The sequence below is a fragment of the Physeter macrocephalus genome, chromosome 16 (assembly GCF_002837175.3).
Source record: "Physeter macrocephalus isolate SW-GA chromosome 16, ASM283717v5, whole genome shotgun sequence".
In the NCBI taxonomy this organism is placed as follows: Eukaryota; Metazoa; Chordata; class Mammalia; order Artiodactyla; family Physeteridae; genus Physeter; species Physeter macrocephalus.
In genome coordinates, this window is record NC_041229.1 from 98,695,390 (window position 1) to 98,711,057 (window position 15,668).

A 15,668-nucleotide genomic window follows, 5' to 3' on the forward strand; every position below is an offset into this window, starting at 1 on the left:
GAACCCGGTTCCCCTGCATCGGCAGGCGGACGCGCAACCACTGTGCCACCAGGGAAGCCCTCCCCTTTTGCTTTTTAAGGTTATTTTCCCTTATTTACATGGAAGGTATGAAGAAGTATTGCTTTTTCTTCTGTCTTAATGTTGATCCATAAATTGATAAGACTCTTACATCCAACATTTTTTTGTGTCACCGTTTGAGTTAAAATATGGGACTTGGTGAATACCTGATCTTGCCCGTTTTGGGATTTATATTCTTACGTTACATTATATTAGAGAGTACAAGTTCTCAGCTTCTTCCCTCATCTTACATCCAAATTCCATCTGGTGTTACTTTCCTCAAAAGGAACCGCTCAGAAAAAGAAGTTCGAGCAGCAGCGCTTGTATTACAGACAATCTGGGGATATAAGGAACTGCGGAAGCCACTGGAAAAAGAAGGATGGAAGAAGTCAGACTTTCAGGTAGAATAACTCTTGGGACTGAGACTTTCACCTTTTTTTCCCCTTGGTCTCAGGTAATGCTTTTGTCTTTGCTTCTTCTATTTCACTGTCACACTGAGTCTACTTTTTTGTTTTTTTTTTTCTTTTGTGTTTTGGCGGCATGTGGGATGGTTCCCCAGCCAGGGATTGAACCTAGGCCTCTTCAGTGAAAACACTGAATCCTAACCACTAGGCCACCAGGGAACTTCCCCTGAGTCTACTTTTGCCCCAAGTCTCTGTGTGTAAAGAAATCATTTATTAACTTTTCCCCCAAAATGGTGCCTATAGTTCATTTGCTGCTGAAATAGCTCTGGTCTTCCTCTGTGTCATAGCGTAGTGTAAATGCCAGTGGTAATGAAGGATGATGGCCTTTTTGACTTTTCTCCGAATCTGCCTTAGCCCTTTGAAGGAGTTTGCCGTTTTCTGAACTGTCATTTTCTGAGACTGTATCTCCTTGATAGCGTGAGTGTTTGATATCTTTGTAATCTGTTCAGAACACAAATAGAAGCCTAATATCCTAGTTTTGTTTCACTATATAGGTGTTTATATAACCCTTACTAATTACCTTTTGGTAAGAATCCTATTCGGGAATAAGGACCTAAAAGTCTGAGCCCGTTAAGGAATAAGATAAGGGTGAATTCAGTACTCTGTGACATTATTGTGTTTTATGTTTGCCTCCAGGTGAATCTAAACAATGCTTCTCGAAGCCAGAGCAGTCATTCATATGATGATAGCACCCTCCCTCTCATTGACCGGAACCAGAAATCAGGTACAGTAACCAGGGGACATACCCCTCTGCTTTTATTCCACTTCTGCTATCCTTCTGCTGTTCTTTCGTTACATGGCTTACCGTCTAATGAAATAGGATATATATTTATTTCTGAATGAGCTTGTCTTTTGGTGGAGGAAGAGTAATACTTCACCTCAGGGTTATAACCCAGAAAGAAGCTGGTAGACCTGAGCATTAGAAAATAAGACAGGCAGTTAGCCTGCGTGTGATTCCCCCATCTTTGCTTGTGGGCTTAAAATGACCAGGGAGTGAGCCCTACTCTGTTTTCTCTCTTTAAGATATAGTTGGCATATAACACTGTATAAATTCAAGATGTACAACATAATGATTTGACATATGTATATAGATAGTGCCTGACTTAACGATGGTTTGGCTTATGATTTTTCGACTTTGTGGTGGTGCAAAAGTGATATGCATTCAGTAGAAACTGTATTTCAGATTCTCAGTTTTGCTCTTTTCCCTGGCTAGCGATAACACGGTGGGACAGTGTCTCACACTGGGCAGCAGCGGCGTCGGCTGCAGCTCCCAGTTAGCCATGCAGTCAGGAGGGTGGACAGCCGATACACTTACAACCATCCTGTTTTTCACTTTTAGTACAGTAGTCAATAAATTATGAGATATTTAATACTTTATTATAAAGTAGGCTTTGTGTTAGATGATTTTGTCCAACTGTAGGCTGATGTAAGTATTGTGAGCACGTTTAAGGTAGGCTGGGCTAAGCTATAATTGGTGGGTTAGGTGTATTAAAATGCATTTTCAACTTATATTTTCAACTTATGATAGGTTTATCAGGATGTAACCCCATTGTAAGTCCGAGGAAGATCTGTATATTGCAAAATGATGATTTTTCCCTTTTAAATGTTCATATAATACCAAGTAGTACGTGTTTACTGTTGAAAAATTAGAAAATACAGACAAACCAGAAAAATGACAAGAAAAAAAGTCACTTATTTCTGTTATCCAGAGATAACCACTCCTATTCTATATCTTTTAAACACTGCCATGTGAGCAAATACATTTTTCTTCAAAAGACAAGTCATATATTAAGTGCTTATTAGAACCCTTATTATCTTAATGACACTTGGGTTTTGCCTCAGTCAGGGTTCTTAAGATGTAGTCTGAGGATCACCAAATCTCTTGACGTTTGTGCTGATGGTGCAGAAGCAGCGGGGGTGCTTTATTGCTGGAGGCTGAGTGTAAACCGGGGCGATGACACCAAACCAAACTAGTTGTTGTAGTCTTCGTTGCCATGTACTCGCAGTTATAAGAAGGACCAGTTTCGGGAGGGTAGGGGGAAAAAAGGAGCCAATTTCACTTAAGTATGTACTTGATGGAACTGTAAGAATATTAATTTTATTGTTTCTGCTCTTGAGTACACAGCTTTTTAATATCCTGTGTTGATGATATAGGGAGTACTCATAAAGCACCCTGCAGCATACCAAAGCATGATGGTTATCTTGAGGAAAAGCACTTGTGCTATTGTTGGAGTTACTAGGTACACTAACCACTTTTTTTTTTTTTTGGAACACTATTTTTACTTAAAAAAATAACAGACATTTTCTTGAAAATGAACGCAGTGAGCTTGTCAGTTTGAGGAAAAATAACTGACGGTACTTGCCTGAATTTTCAAGTGAAAATTTTATTTTTATTATTTATTTATTTATTTAAATTTATTTATTTATTTTTGGCTGTGTTGGGTCTTCGTTTCTGTGCGAGGGCTTTCTCTAGTTGCGGCGAGCGGGGGCCACTCTTCATCACGGTGCGCGGGCCTCTCACTGTCGCGGCCTCTCTTGTCGCGGAGCACAGGCTCCAGACGCGGAGGCTCAGGAGTTGTGGTTCACGGGCCTAGTTGCTCCGCGGCATGTGGGATCCTCCCAGACCAGGGCTTGAACCCGTGTCCCCTGCATTGGCAGGCAGATTCTCGACCACTGCGCCACCAGGGAAGCCCGAAAATTTTAATTTTGGAAGACTTGTATCTGTCACTGTGAGCCTGGTAACATCCCAATGGTTAATATACTTTTAAATGAAATCAGTGGCGATGTTAATGAATGTGATTTTTTTGATATTATATCATGAAATGTGTTAACATTTAGAAAATCTGCATAACTCTGTGAACCAGTATTTTCCAAGTGACCAGTGCATGATTTTCAAAATCATGCATGAGTAACTGATCCAGTCAAAGTGTAAGACAGACCAATAGATATTAATTTAACAGACTATGAAGAGAGCATTAGTTTGGATTCAGATTCCTTATTGCGCTAACCTTAAAGAAACTCTACTTGTCGAGTATTAGTATACTGTCAAAGAATATCCACAATTATCTGAAAAGACTAATAAAGTTCTCCTCTCTTTTTCAACTTCTTATCTGTGTGATGCTGGATTTTCCTTATATAATTCATCCAAAATAACATCACAATGGATTGAATACAGAGGCAGATATGGGAATCTAACTATCTTCTCTTTAAAGATGTGCAAAACTGTAAAACAGTGCTTTTTATTTTTTTTAATAAGTGTGTACGTTTTATAAAGCCATCTTGAACAATTTGGTACACTATCCACTGTGATGCTACTAAATAAGAATCAGTTTGATTCTTTTTTTTTTTCTGGTGAGAAAAAAACATTTTAAATCATTTTTATCCTTTTTTTTTTTTTATTGGAGTATAGTTGATTTACAATGCTGTGTCAGTTTCTGCTGTACAGCAGAGTGAGTCATTTATGTTCATCCAAAATAACAGCACAACAGATTGAATACAGAGGCAGATATGGGAATCTAGCTATCTTCTCTTTAAACTTTAAAGATGTGCAAAAATGTAAAATAATGCTTTTTAAAAAAAAATTAGAAGTATTATTTATGTTAATGGAATCAGTTTATTGTTTTTTTAATGAAATAAATATTTAAAAGCACTGTAGCTATTAATCCATGTAATCTATACCAGTGAACATTCTTTGGATCCTCATAACTTCTAAGAATATAAAGGGGCCCTGAGACCAAATAATTTGAAACCTGCTGGCTTAGAGTGAATCGTTTCTTACGTTAGAGTCTGTAGGAAAGGGGTCTCTTTAAGTCCCATGAGGGCTTTGTCTAGAGCCTGGCACTTGTGGTGGGTGCTTGGTAAAAATTTGATGGGAGGGAGGGGGAAGGGAGGACAGACTAGAGAGCAGTTTTTATGAGTTTAGATTTTGAAGAGTTGCTTTTTGACCTGGACAACTTTCTGACTCCCTGTAGATAAGAAACCTGATCGGGAAGAAATTCAGATGAGCAGTATGGGATCAAACACAAAATCATTAGGTAGGTGATTGATTCCTGCCTAAGGGTATGGAGTAATCCGTATTATTATATGGGATGAGGAGAGCTCTCTGGCCCTGCAGCTCTTTCCAGCACCCGCACCATTTACCTTCCTGGAAGAACGCTGGCTGGACATTCCATTTGGAAGGGTTCAAGGAAATGTAGTAAAACCTGATCTGTCTACCTTTTTCCACATTCCCAGATGCTCAAAGGTTAAAAAAAAAAAAAAAACCTTCATATGCCTCCCCCATTAATACAGAATCAAGCGTGTGTCCCTAAACTGTTGCTCACAGCCTTTCACAGTCTGACGCCAGGTTCGCTCTGTCTTACTCTCCAGTTACTCTGTTTGAGCCCACCTAGTCTACTTGCTCTCCGGTCTCTTCACTCTATACCTTTTTATTTTGCCCTTGTAATACCTCCTGTTGGAATGTCCTTCCCACTTGCTTTGTACGTGGTCCTCATCCCCAGAGGCTTGGCTGAATTCCTGTCGACTTTGTTAGGTCCTTCCTAAGTACTGCAGCTCACTTCACTCTCTTCTCCTAATGCCAGGACCCTTCATAGATCTCTTCAGTTTAGCTTTATTATCATATATGATATATTTTGCCTTCCCAGTTAGATGTAAGTTTTTTTATGTCGAGGACCACCTGACCTTAATGCCTTTGGTAAGGCTCAAATGCTTTTACCAAAGAGGTACCTAAATCACATTTATCTGCTTAATACATATTTTACACTAGAGGGGGAACATCATGTCTCTGTACTTTTTTTTTTTTTTTTTTTTAAACTAGATAACAACTATTCCACACTGAATGAGAGAGGAGACCACAATAGAACACTGGATCGATCCGGGGATCTAGGTGAAATGGAACCATTGAAGGGAACGCCCCTGATGGTAAATTCTCTTTATATACTATTGTCCTTCTAAGGCTAGTTCTGTTTTGAAGCCTGCGTGTTCTGTGAAATAGGAAAAAAGTACTTAGTGAAAGACAGCACCTTTTCTTGTAGGGGTTTTCAGGGAAAAAGTAGGAGTTTTGGTTCATGTTGGGATTTCTTGTGCCATTATTCTGTCATGGTCGAGATGGGAGAAAGAAGGCTGTAAGTGTGTTGCTTATGTGACTAACGCCAACTGATCTATTCTCACATTACTCTCTTTCTGTTCCTGCCTTTTTTTGAATATCTTGCCCTTCACTTACTATTACCTTGCTTAGTTTGAGTTTACAAATTTGGGGATTTTCCCTAGATCTGGCACGCATTCATGAGGTTCCTATTTTCTTACTCTCCTACTAACACATTGCATGTGTTCACAGCAGGACGAGGGGCAGGAATCTCTGGAGGAAGAGGTGGATGTGTTGGTTTTGGATGATGAGGGGGACCAAATGTCTTACCGCCCCCATGGTATGTCCTTCAGCCACCCCCAAGATCATCCGTGAGGAAGGAGGTCTCTGTGTGCCAGCAGTTTGCCAATCATGCTGATCTGATCAGTCTGAGCCACACGGGGCTTGGGGGTGCTGCTTCTGTGATTGTTACCTCTTAAGAGGCTGGGACATGCCACTGGTGATCTGATTCTCCATTATGTGCTACTTTCTTCCCTTCAGATTTACTCAACTCTCTTTCGGTTCTCCTTGTTCCCAACCCTATTAACATCTCTTTCTCTTTTTTCCCTACAGCAGAAGATTTAGCACCACTCTCTCCGCTACATCTGGGCTTATAATATATGTACTTTTATTTTTTGGTGGTGAAATGGACTGATGATTTTTCCCTTTCTTCGCTGGACTGTTGTGCCCACTGCCACACTGCCTCCTGCCCTTGTAGCCCTAAGTGGCTGCCTTCTTTCCATCAACTCCCTAACTTCTTCCAGTGAAGCTTAATTGTCCCTCCTCCCCCCTCCAGATCCCCTGCAATTACTCCCAAGAAGCCTGACTCAGTTATATGCATATCTTGAGAAACTGCTGCAGATTAGCTCTTTTTGTCAGCTCTCCCTGGAACTCTTGGCCTTGTGTGGAGGGAGGGAGAGAGTGGGAATCCTCACTGGAAGCCATGGGAAGAATTGGAAGTTATATGCTATACATGCAGTGTCCAGCAATCTGATAAACCGATGGTTCTTAAGCAAGATTTTTTTTCTCTTGGTGGGGAAGGGACCTTTACTTTTTTGGAGACTGGAGGGCGTGAGCTCTTCCTTTTTTCCTAATGACTATTTTTGAAGCAAAGAAGGCGGGCAACATTGGCACATACCACTTGGCAAGGGCCCTTGAGAAAGTGAAGGTTTCCTAGAGCGGAGATTAAGAAACCTTGCCCTCCTCATCTCCAGGGCAGGGACCATCAAGGATCTACAGACTCCATCTCTTCTCCAAGCCTCATGCCAGCCCTGGGCTGCAGCTGCTGCCCCTTACTGAGGCTGTCCTTAACCCTCCTCTCCCATCCTGTGAGAATGTCTGCTGACTTGGCCTGGCCACTTGCAAGAGGCTGTAGAAAGAGGAGAATATGTCAAGGAAGACTTTTTGGGTGCGAAGGAGCAGAAGGATGTCTTCTGGGGAGGAGGAGAGCCTCTAGGAGGAGCTAGTAGGAGTGTACATGACTCATTTAGTCTGAAACTGGCAGGGAGCTACAAAGCTGCCTTCCCCTGCCCTTATTTCTCACCCTTATAGCCCCATCCTCCCCTGCTTCCTCCCTGGATTGGTTGGCTGACTAAAGGACTTGATGTACATACTCCTGCCCCCTTTACCCTTAAAAAGGTGGGGTTCGCCCCCGGCTTTGCCTCCTCTTTGTGCCTTTGGCCTGGGGTGCATCTCCTCCTTCCCTTCCATGTGCCTTTCTTTGCCTCTGCAGTCTCATTTCTCATGATTTTGCAAATTATATTTTGTTGCTTTCTTACCTACTTCTTGGCCCTAAATAGCAGAAAGAAGAGGAGAGGTGACCTAGAGAACCTCAGTCTCTCCACTGGGAATTGGAATAGCCTCTAATTTTAGCCATAGAAGGTTTTTCTCAACTGTATATGTTGGGATTTTGCAAAAATCCTGTTCTGCTGAACCTCCAAATGAGATTGGTGGGAGGGAGGGAGTGGTGTGGCTCTTACTCCTTAGTTGCCCAGAATGATTGTCGTCTCTGAAGGGGTTATAGGGAAGTCGTGTCCATGTCCCCCTCCCCGACCCCCCACCACCCCTGTACCTCCTTCTTTTAGTTTAGTGTATATTAGCAGGTTGGGCTAGAGGAATCAGCTGCTATGCGGTTGATTTTTTTTTTTTTTTTTTTTTAAACCCTTTCCCTTATTTGCCTTTTACTCCTCCCCTTAATCTAAAAGCTCTGTTTAATGCAACTGGAACTCTTTATCCTTCTCTCTCCCCCTTCCTTTATATATTGAGGCTTTGGGGTAGGAGAAAAGTGCACAACCCACCACACCCGTTCCCCTCTGCATTAAAATTCCTTATCTACCCCTTTTCCCCTTCACATTTCGTCCCACTCCTTTTCTGGCAAAAAGGAGCCTTTTCCTCTCTGTGACCCTAAGAGTATACTGCACAGGGGAAATCGCCCCCATCCAGATGTGGCTCCACTCTTGGTTTCTCTTGTCTTCTGCTCTTTTCCTGGTGCTCTTTTTATCGGTGGGGTGTGGGTAATAGAACAGCCATGGGCTTTGGGGGACCTTTAACTGTTTGTTTTTTCCTTTTCATTTATAAAAACACTAAACGTTCAATTTCAGAGAACCAAAAATCCCCCCTTCCCACCGAACACTACTAAGGGGCATGTCTTCTGCCCCACACCTTTTCTGTTTTTCTTTCTCTCTTGTTAATGCTTTTAAAAACAAATGAGTTTTTTTATATAAATAAAGTTTTTAAAGTGTGTATGTGGGGGGTCTGTGTCATTTCTTCACTTTAAGCTGTATCTCTTCTCTCCTTTTCATCTTGGTTACTTCCTTATGTATCAGTGTCCTTTTTCTCTGCAGAGCAGCTAGAAGGGGATTGTACCAGGGCTGATTTATTTTGAGCTCAATCCCAACTCTTAACAAGGAACATTCTTTTTAATTATATAGGAAACATTTTTCCTCTGAAGATTCTTAAAAATTAAATGTGGCTAAGTAGAGCACGGGAAGCTTATTGCTAACTTAGAGATAGGAAACTGAAGTATAAAGAATTAATAAGTCACTGGGATCCTTTTGCGACATTTGACAAAACTAACGTTGAATAAAGCTCATTGCAATACGTGACCCTCTTGAACATTTATGGGTAGAAGATTAGAAACTACCAGCTCCAGCTATCATCCTGATAAGTCTGAATGTGTAGAATTAAAAGGCTCACTAGGCCACAGTGTTGCTTCTCAGGCTATCTGCAATCTTCTAGTAAGATGATAAGGGGCAGGCCTATAGCTAGCTTCCTCTGTGTCCTCCCAAGTAATATGTGGGTGGGTAGCGAATACTTGTTGGATTACCAGGGGTTGTCTTTACTGTAGAGGCCAAGGATTAAGACCTACAGAAAGGGGCTTATTTCTCTGGGGCCCATATTTCCTGTTACATTATTAGGACTCGAGAATTTATGTAAAATGCTTTCTGTATGCCCAGTCTTTAGATTAAAAATATATAGCTGCTTCTGGTGACGCTCATGTCTCAATTTTGTTGAACTAGGTCTTGGGTATGAAAACTTTCTTGGGCGCTAGTGAGACCAGGAAATCTAAGCATTGTAGCTGATAACCTTTTAAAGCTTGATTTGTGTCTGACAGTTGTAGTTTTAGAAGGATGAAGCACAGAGCCAAAAAGCTATTAGAGTTTGCTTTACAAAGAGGTTTGGTAGGCCTGCTTGAGATTTTTTTTTTTTTTAATGTAGAAAAACCTGGCTACTGGTGATTAGCCTTTATTTCTGTCATATTCTTTATTATGCACCGGCATTGAGTCACATAGAAACCTTACTCTTCTCTCTGGATTGGTCCATTTGTTTTATCTCGTTCAATAAATATTTCCCCAGCATCTTCCATATGCCAGGCATTGTTGTGTATGTTAGGTTTAGATTAGAGAATGAAACAGATGGACCCTTTCTCATATGCAATCCATGAGAATTCTATGCAGCTGAGATCTGTGGTCTTTTAAAAACATTTTTCTGCCCTTAACTAAGACAAGGTGTTAAAAAGAATGATCTGTAAAGTCCCTGTATCTCGTTTCTTGACACTGATTTAGTAATGCTTTTGAAGGTTCTTGGTATCTCTTAATACCAACTTCAGGAATCCTGTGTATTTTGTCAAGATTTGCCCATTTGTTCCCTGATCCTTTAGAGCCTGAGTTTTTTTGTTTTTTTTTTCCTGGAGGCGGTTATAGATTATACTCAACCACTCTTCTGCCTCAGTGAGCCTTTTTTGTGAACATGTTTGTGAAATAGCTGCAGTGAGTCTTGCTGTGACACACTTTCTGACAGCTCAGAGCTATGACCTCACTTGGCCACTTGTTCTTTCTTGCTGAACTAATGCACTTTGTTACAGACTAGAAGTATCTCACCCAGGAAGAACTAAGGACCAATTATTCTAGATCGTTATTTTTCATTTTGTCTATCTTTATATCTGAAGTACAGGATAGTAAAGGTTTATCTTGGTATTTTCATAGATAGAGTTACAGACGAACTACACCCAGCCTTATAGATCTGAGCAAGTACACAGGAATTACCTGGGAAGCTTGTTAAAAATGCAGATTCCCATGCTGCGTTTCCAAAAATTGCTTAAATAACCGGGACTCAGGAATCTGAAATCTTAAGTAACCTAGGTTATTCAAATGCCTGTGGTGAGTTAATTGCAACTTGAGACATTAATCTAAAGACTTGCTTCAGAATTCAGCTTCAAACTAGAATCTGGGATGACTGGCTTCACCTCCGCTGGCAGTGATACTAGTTTCATGGTGGGTGTGGTGATAACCACAATAAAGGGGTGTTCATATAGGAAACTGTTTATCTCAAAGGAATGAATGATTACTGTAGACTCTGAGATGACAGTGACAGGCTGATACGTAGCATGTAGGTAGAAACTTCTTTTGTAAATCATGTCATCTATATAATGTCCAAGCTGATGAGAGGTGAACTTAGCCCTTGATATGGGACCCTCTAGGGCAATAGAGAATTCCCTAGAGCCGATGGCTCTAACTAAAGTGTCACTTCTGGCTACAAAGGGTACCTCAGCTGGGAAGCAAGTGGCCCCATTGGCCAAAGCCAAGGAGGTGTGTCTGGAAATTTAAATCACTCCTGAAGGACAACCTATGCCAAGAAAGCGCGAGCTTGCATGTGCCCACACACACGACATTGTAGGAGATACTTTCTTTCTTTCTTTTTTTTTTTTTTTTTTTGGCTGTGCCCTGTGGCTTGTGGGGTCTCAGTTCCCCACCCAGGGATTGAAGCTGGGCTATGGCAATGAAAGCCCGGAATCCTAACCACTAGGCCACCAGGGAACTCCGCAAATTTCTTTTTCATGTAAATTTATGAAGTTTGGTTTTTTTTTTTTTGGCCATGGTGCGCGGCACTTGGGATCTTAATTCCCTGACCAGGGAGCAAACCCTCACACCCTGCAGTGGAAGCACGGATTCTTAACCACTGGACCGCCAGGGAAATCCCAACCTATGACCTCTTGACTTTGCTGTTGTCTATATCACTTAAAACGTTAGTTCTTCAGCTGATCCACCCAGAATTTAGGGGCAGACGTGGATGGAGAGGAAGCTGGAGGAAATGAGGTAGGGAAAGCATAAATGAAAATAGTCATTTTGGTCTGTCTGTATTACATCCTGACAGTGTTTTTTCCCTTTTTATGTAGTATGAAATGTAGCCATGAATGGATTGGGTCAAGAGCATTATACCTGTTAGTGTCATTGTAGGAGCCGTAAATACTATTGTAAGCATGTGGCAGCTAGCTATTTTATTTTTAGCTGAGGAGAAAGTGCTATGCTTCTCACCGTATACATTTCTATCTTTATTGTTGAAAAGGACAGGTTCTTCCACTTTTATTTAGGATACAGAAAGGATTACTATCTCGCTGTCTTTGCCCAGGTGTTTGTAGTGCTAATGGACAAATAGTCTGAATGCCATACGGCATTTGTGCCTGAGGAAAAGAAAAAGAAATAAGATACACACGGTAAGGTGCCTGGCACTTACACTGCTCTCGTCTTCAATTCTTTTTTGCTCCATCCTTAAGGCAAAGTTAGCATTGGGCTTTTGCAAACTTTGCACTCTGGGCCTTTTTACAACCCAGTCTGTTAGAATCAAGGGTTGGGGGAGTGTAGTGTGTATAGTTGGAACTAATTCAGACTTCTGTTTTTTGGCATTGTGGTGGATTGGATACTCTGAAAAGTACTTTCAGCAGAAACAAGATGCTGGGTAAAATGTATTTATTTAAAAAATAGTTACAAACATATTGCTGAACAAGCACAAAAGTAAGGAATCCATAGATCTTCAAAAATGAAGTGAAAACTGGAATTGTAGGAAGTAAGCAACTGCTAGAGCTAGCTTTTACTCAGCTTTTGCCAAACTCAGCAGGCTTTCAGCATCTATTTTAGTGACTATGCAGGGTATGGGAAACAAAATGAAGGTGACTCCAAGTAAAGCCAGGATACCCTCAGTGTAAAGGTGAACAAGAAATAACCTCTATGGAAGAGGGCAGCAAGGAATTTTTTGTCTCAACCTTGATATTACCCAAAAACTGGGCTCACCTCTTGGTGGGTGTCAAGCCAAAGACACAGCCAAGCCAAAGGTCAGGAGAAAGAAAGATTTAGTACTTGCAACAAGTAAGGAGAACACCAGGGATCTTTCCCAAAGCAGTGTCTCTCCGGATCAGCAAAATGGGGGAAGTTTTAAGCTAAGGCTACATGCATATTCATGAAGGAGCTTGGGCTGAGGAGAGTTCACCATAGAACTGGGGCTAAGGTTGACAGAGTACAAGCTTTAGTTGACTGAAGCCAGAAAAGGTCAACATCATCATCTTTAGGTTCCAGTTGCTCTGGTGGTTGAGTGCCCAAGGGGATGTTTAAATTCTGAAAAACAGCTCAAGAAAGTGCTTCAGACTAATCTTTACCATTAAAACAGAACTGGGAGTCTCTACAACTCATTTATTAGCCTTGCTATTGTTACTTCTCTTGCCCAGTAACAATTTGTTCTTTTGTTCCCTTAAGATCATTATTGCTGAGACCTGTTCAAGGGCGCAGGCATTGTGGCCAGGCTTAGATCATAAAATGGCTTAGGCCTAAAATGGCTTCTCTTATGTCAAAAAGCTATATCTGGTTCTTTTCTGGGCCCCCTACTCTATCTGCTTACAGTTGGTCATGCCTTCAGGTGATTTCCAGAAGCAAATGCAATCCCTCGAAGGCCTCAATTCCTATATATAAAACTCCCAAAGCAAATCCTGCTTAAAAATTATAAGATGCACAAAGAAATAAGATGCCACAAATGGAAAAGGGGCCAAAAAGTCACAGAAGCTGATCCTTAAATACTTCAGATGATAGCATTGTCACACAGACTAATGAAATAACTTTTTGATTAATGAGCTAATACAAGTTTGAAGCTAAGAGGTGACAAAAAACAACCGAGCAGATTTTTTTGGGAAAAAGAAGCCTTTCTGAATTAGAAATGAAAAATACAAATTTGAAATAGAAACTCAGATTAAATTGATTGGAGAAATTGAAGGGGTTCTAGTGAATTGGAAGCTCTCAAGAAATTATACAGAATGCAGTCCAAAGAGAATGAAAGGAAGAATGGAAAATGGCAAAGAAGTTGAGAAGCAGACAATAGAGGACAAGAGAATGAGAAGATCTAATGTACCAAGTTATCTGGAGCTCCAGGAGGGGACAATAGAAAGAGACAATATTCAAGGAGGTAACCACACCGATAAATTTTCAGATTTGATGAAAGTCACTAAACCTCAGATTTAGGAATCCCAGTGAGTTCGCCAAGCAAGATAAAAAGCAACTCATATCTAGAGACACTGAGGTAAAATGCTCTCTATCTTGAGCAGCTAGAGATAAAATGCAGACAAACATTAGAAAACAGCCTAGATGGGTGACTTGTCAGCATCAACAATGAAAGCCAGAAAACAGTGGAATTCTTTCGCTGCATCCCGTTAACAAAAGAAGTTATCGTGGAAATTGACACTTGGTAAAACTTTTTTAAGAAAGAGCGCTAATTAGAAACATTTTCAGACAAAAGCAGAGTTTGCCGCAGATAAGTCAGGATTCCTGAGGCAGAAGGAAAATGGTCTTAAATGGAAAATCTGATTCAAGAAGGAACACTGAACAAGGATACTGGTAAATAATGTTGGTAAGAGTAGGTAAGCATTAAGTGTAAAAACTGTGTAATTTGTGGGAGGGAAATATGAGCTAGAATTAAAATACTGGACAACAATAGCATGTAACTTGGGGTGACTAGAACACTAATTTTCATGTTCTTATATTCAGGAGGAAAGTGAATGTATTGATTAGCTTAAGACTTTTGTGAAACTACATATTAGCTAGAATAACCACTAGAGAACAGAGCATATCACCTTCAAACAAGTAGAGAGGGAAGAAGGCAAGAGGAGGATGGGGGGATCAGATGTGGTACTACCTCTGACAGAACAATCTAAGCTCCCAGGGTACCAGTTATAGGAAGTGGTGAGGAGCCTACCTGTATATCACAGTACTGGGACATAGTGTGTGCAGAAAAAGAACAGTGAGTGAAGTGTGGGAGCGGGCAGAGAGAACAGGTCCAAGATAGTTTCCATTAAAGCAAAGTTAAAATTTAAATAAAAATCATTTGCTGGGTTGTGTGTGAATTGGTCAGCCTGACTTAAAGATAGGAGGTTAGGACAGAATATTTTCATATCTTGCCTACTGCATTGCTGACTCCTGGAGTCCTTCAGGATATGGAACCTTCGTTTTACATCAGAGGAAGAAGAGTTAAATGAAAATTGAATCCATGCCCTCTATGTTTCCAGACCCCAGACCCCAGACCAAGATCCAAATAAACACTATAGGAAGATGAGAAAAAAATCCAAACATGAAACATCAAAGCAAACCCTACTCTCTTTGCTGCTAGTTACTTCTCTTTGCACTAGGAAACCATGCAGCTTCTTAAAAACAAAACAAACGAACAAAAACTGCTCCCAAGCCAGAGAGTTCTCTAGTTCCATGCCCCTAGTGACATCACCAACATTCTAGGAAAAAAATTCTCTCCTCCTTTTAGTCCTCTTTTCAGGACCCCTTTCCCTTCTTAAATACTGATGTACCACCAGGGTTCACATCTAGCCTGCTTCTGACTTTTAACTGTTGGAATTCCTAGGAAGCACCTGGGTTCAACCTGATTCTCACCATGTCTTCTCTGTATTTTTGAAAAGTCAGGCCCCAGGCTCTCTTCTCAGTCTGGTTAAAGTCTGATGGTGGACCCTTGGTAACTCAGCTCTACTCCATCTTGTAAAGTGTCTTGAATTCTGGTAACTCTTCTTCTAGTGATGGTTATCTCATTGTGAGTTGCTTTGTAACTTGTATTTTACATAATGTCACTTAAGTGATACTGACTTTTCTAAAGTGAAATCCTACACATATTTGTTCAATAAATACTTTATACAGGTGCTAGGACCAAAGGCCATTTCTGTTTTTGAGACCCAGGGATAGAGGCATTAAATTTATGAGTCAATGAGATAAGCGTTATTATAATGATATGTTTCTAGCATTAGAAGAAGGATGAAGTCTGCTTGGAGTGAGGGCAAGACTTCACTGAGAGGTAATATTTTGGTTGGTTTGAAAGTATAGCTAGCATTTCATCAATTGGAGAAGATGTGTCATGCAGGACAGATGGCATGATGCGAAAAATATTGAGGTGTGGGTATCCTCATAGGTGAGGGGAAGTTTATTTTATAAAAACATTTCATCTAATAAATGGAGTGATTGAAATATCACCATTTTGCCATCCTTAATAAACAGATCTTAGGCACTGAGCATGAACAGCTGCTAACATCACAAAAGGAGACAATCGATACCACCTACAAAGTGGTTTTTCAAAAAAAAAAAAAAAATCAAACCCGAGTCTCATCAAGCCTCTATATCCAATTACTATTTTATAGGAAATACAGAGGATGTGGGAAATGTTAAAGTACACTCTGGGGATGCAATTAGCAAAATGGGGCAAGAATTACAAAACAA

The 15,668-nt window shown here is 40.7% G+C and overlaps 1 protein-coding gene across 9 annotated transcripts in view; it reads left to right on the plus strand.

Annotated features, from left to right (window-relative positions):
* CTNND1 (catenin delta 1) overlaps window positions 1-9,125 on the plus strand; it is a 48,504-nt gene extending 39,379 nt beyond the window's left edge. For 8 of the 9 annotated variants that reach the window (XM_028477372.2, XM_007119190.4, XM_028477370.2 and 5 more), the window contains 5 exons: window positions 344-458; window positions 1,158-1,245; window positions 4,493-4,555; window positions 5,338-5,441; window positions 6,217-9,125. In XM_028477372.2, coding sequence (XP_028333173.1) covers window positions 344-458; window positions 1,158-1,245; window positions 4,493-4,555; window positions 5,338-5,441; window positions 6,217-6,228 — 382 coding nt within the window. In that variant the 3' untranslated portion in view covers window positions 6,229-9,125. The other variant, XM_007119194.4, reaches the window with a different exon arrangement.
* The last annotated feature ends 6,543 nt before the right edge of the window (window positions 9,126-15,668 follow it).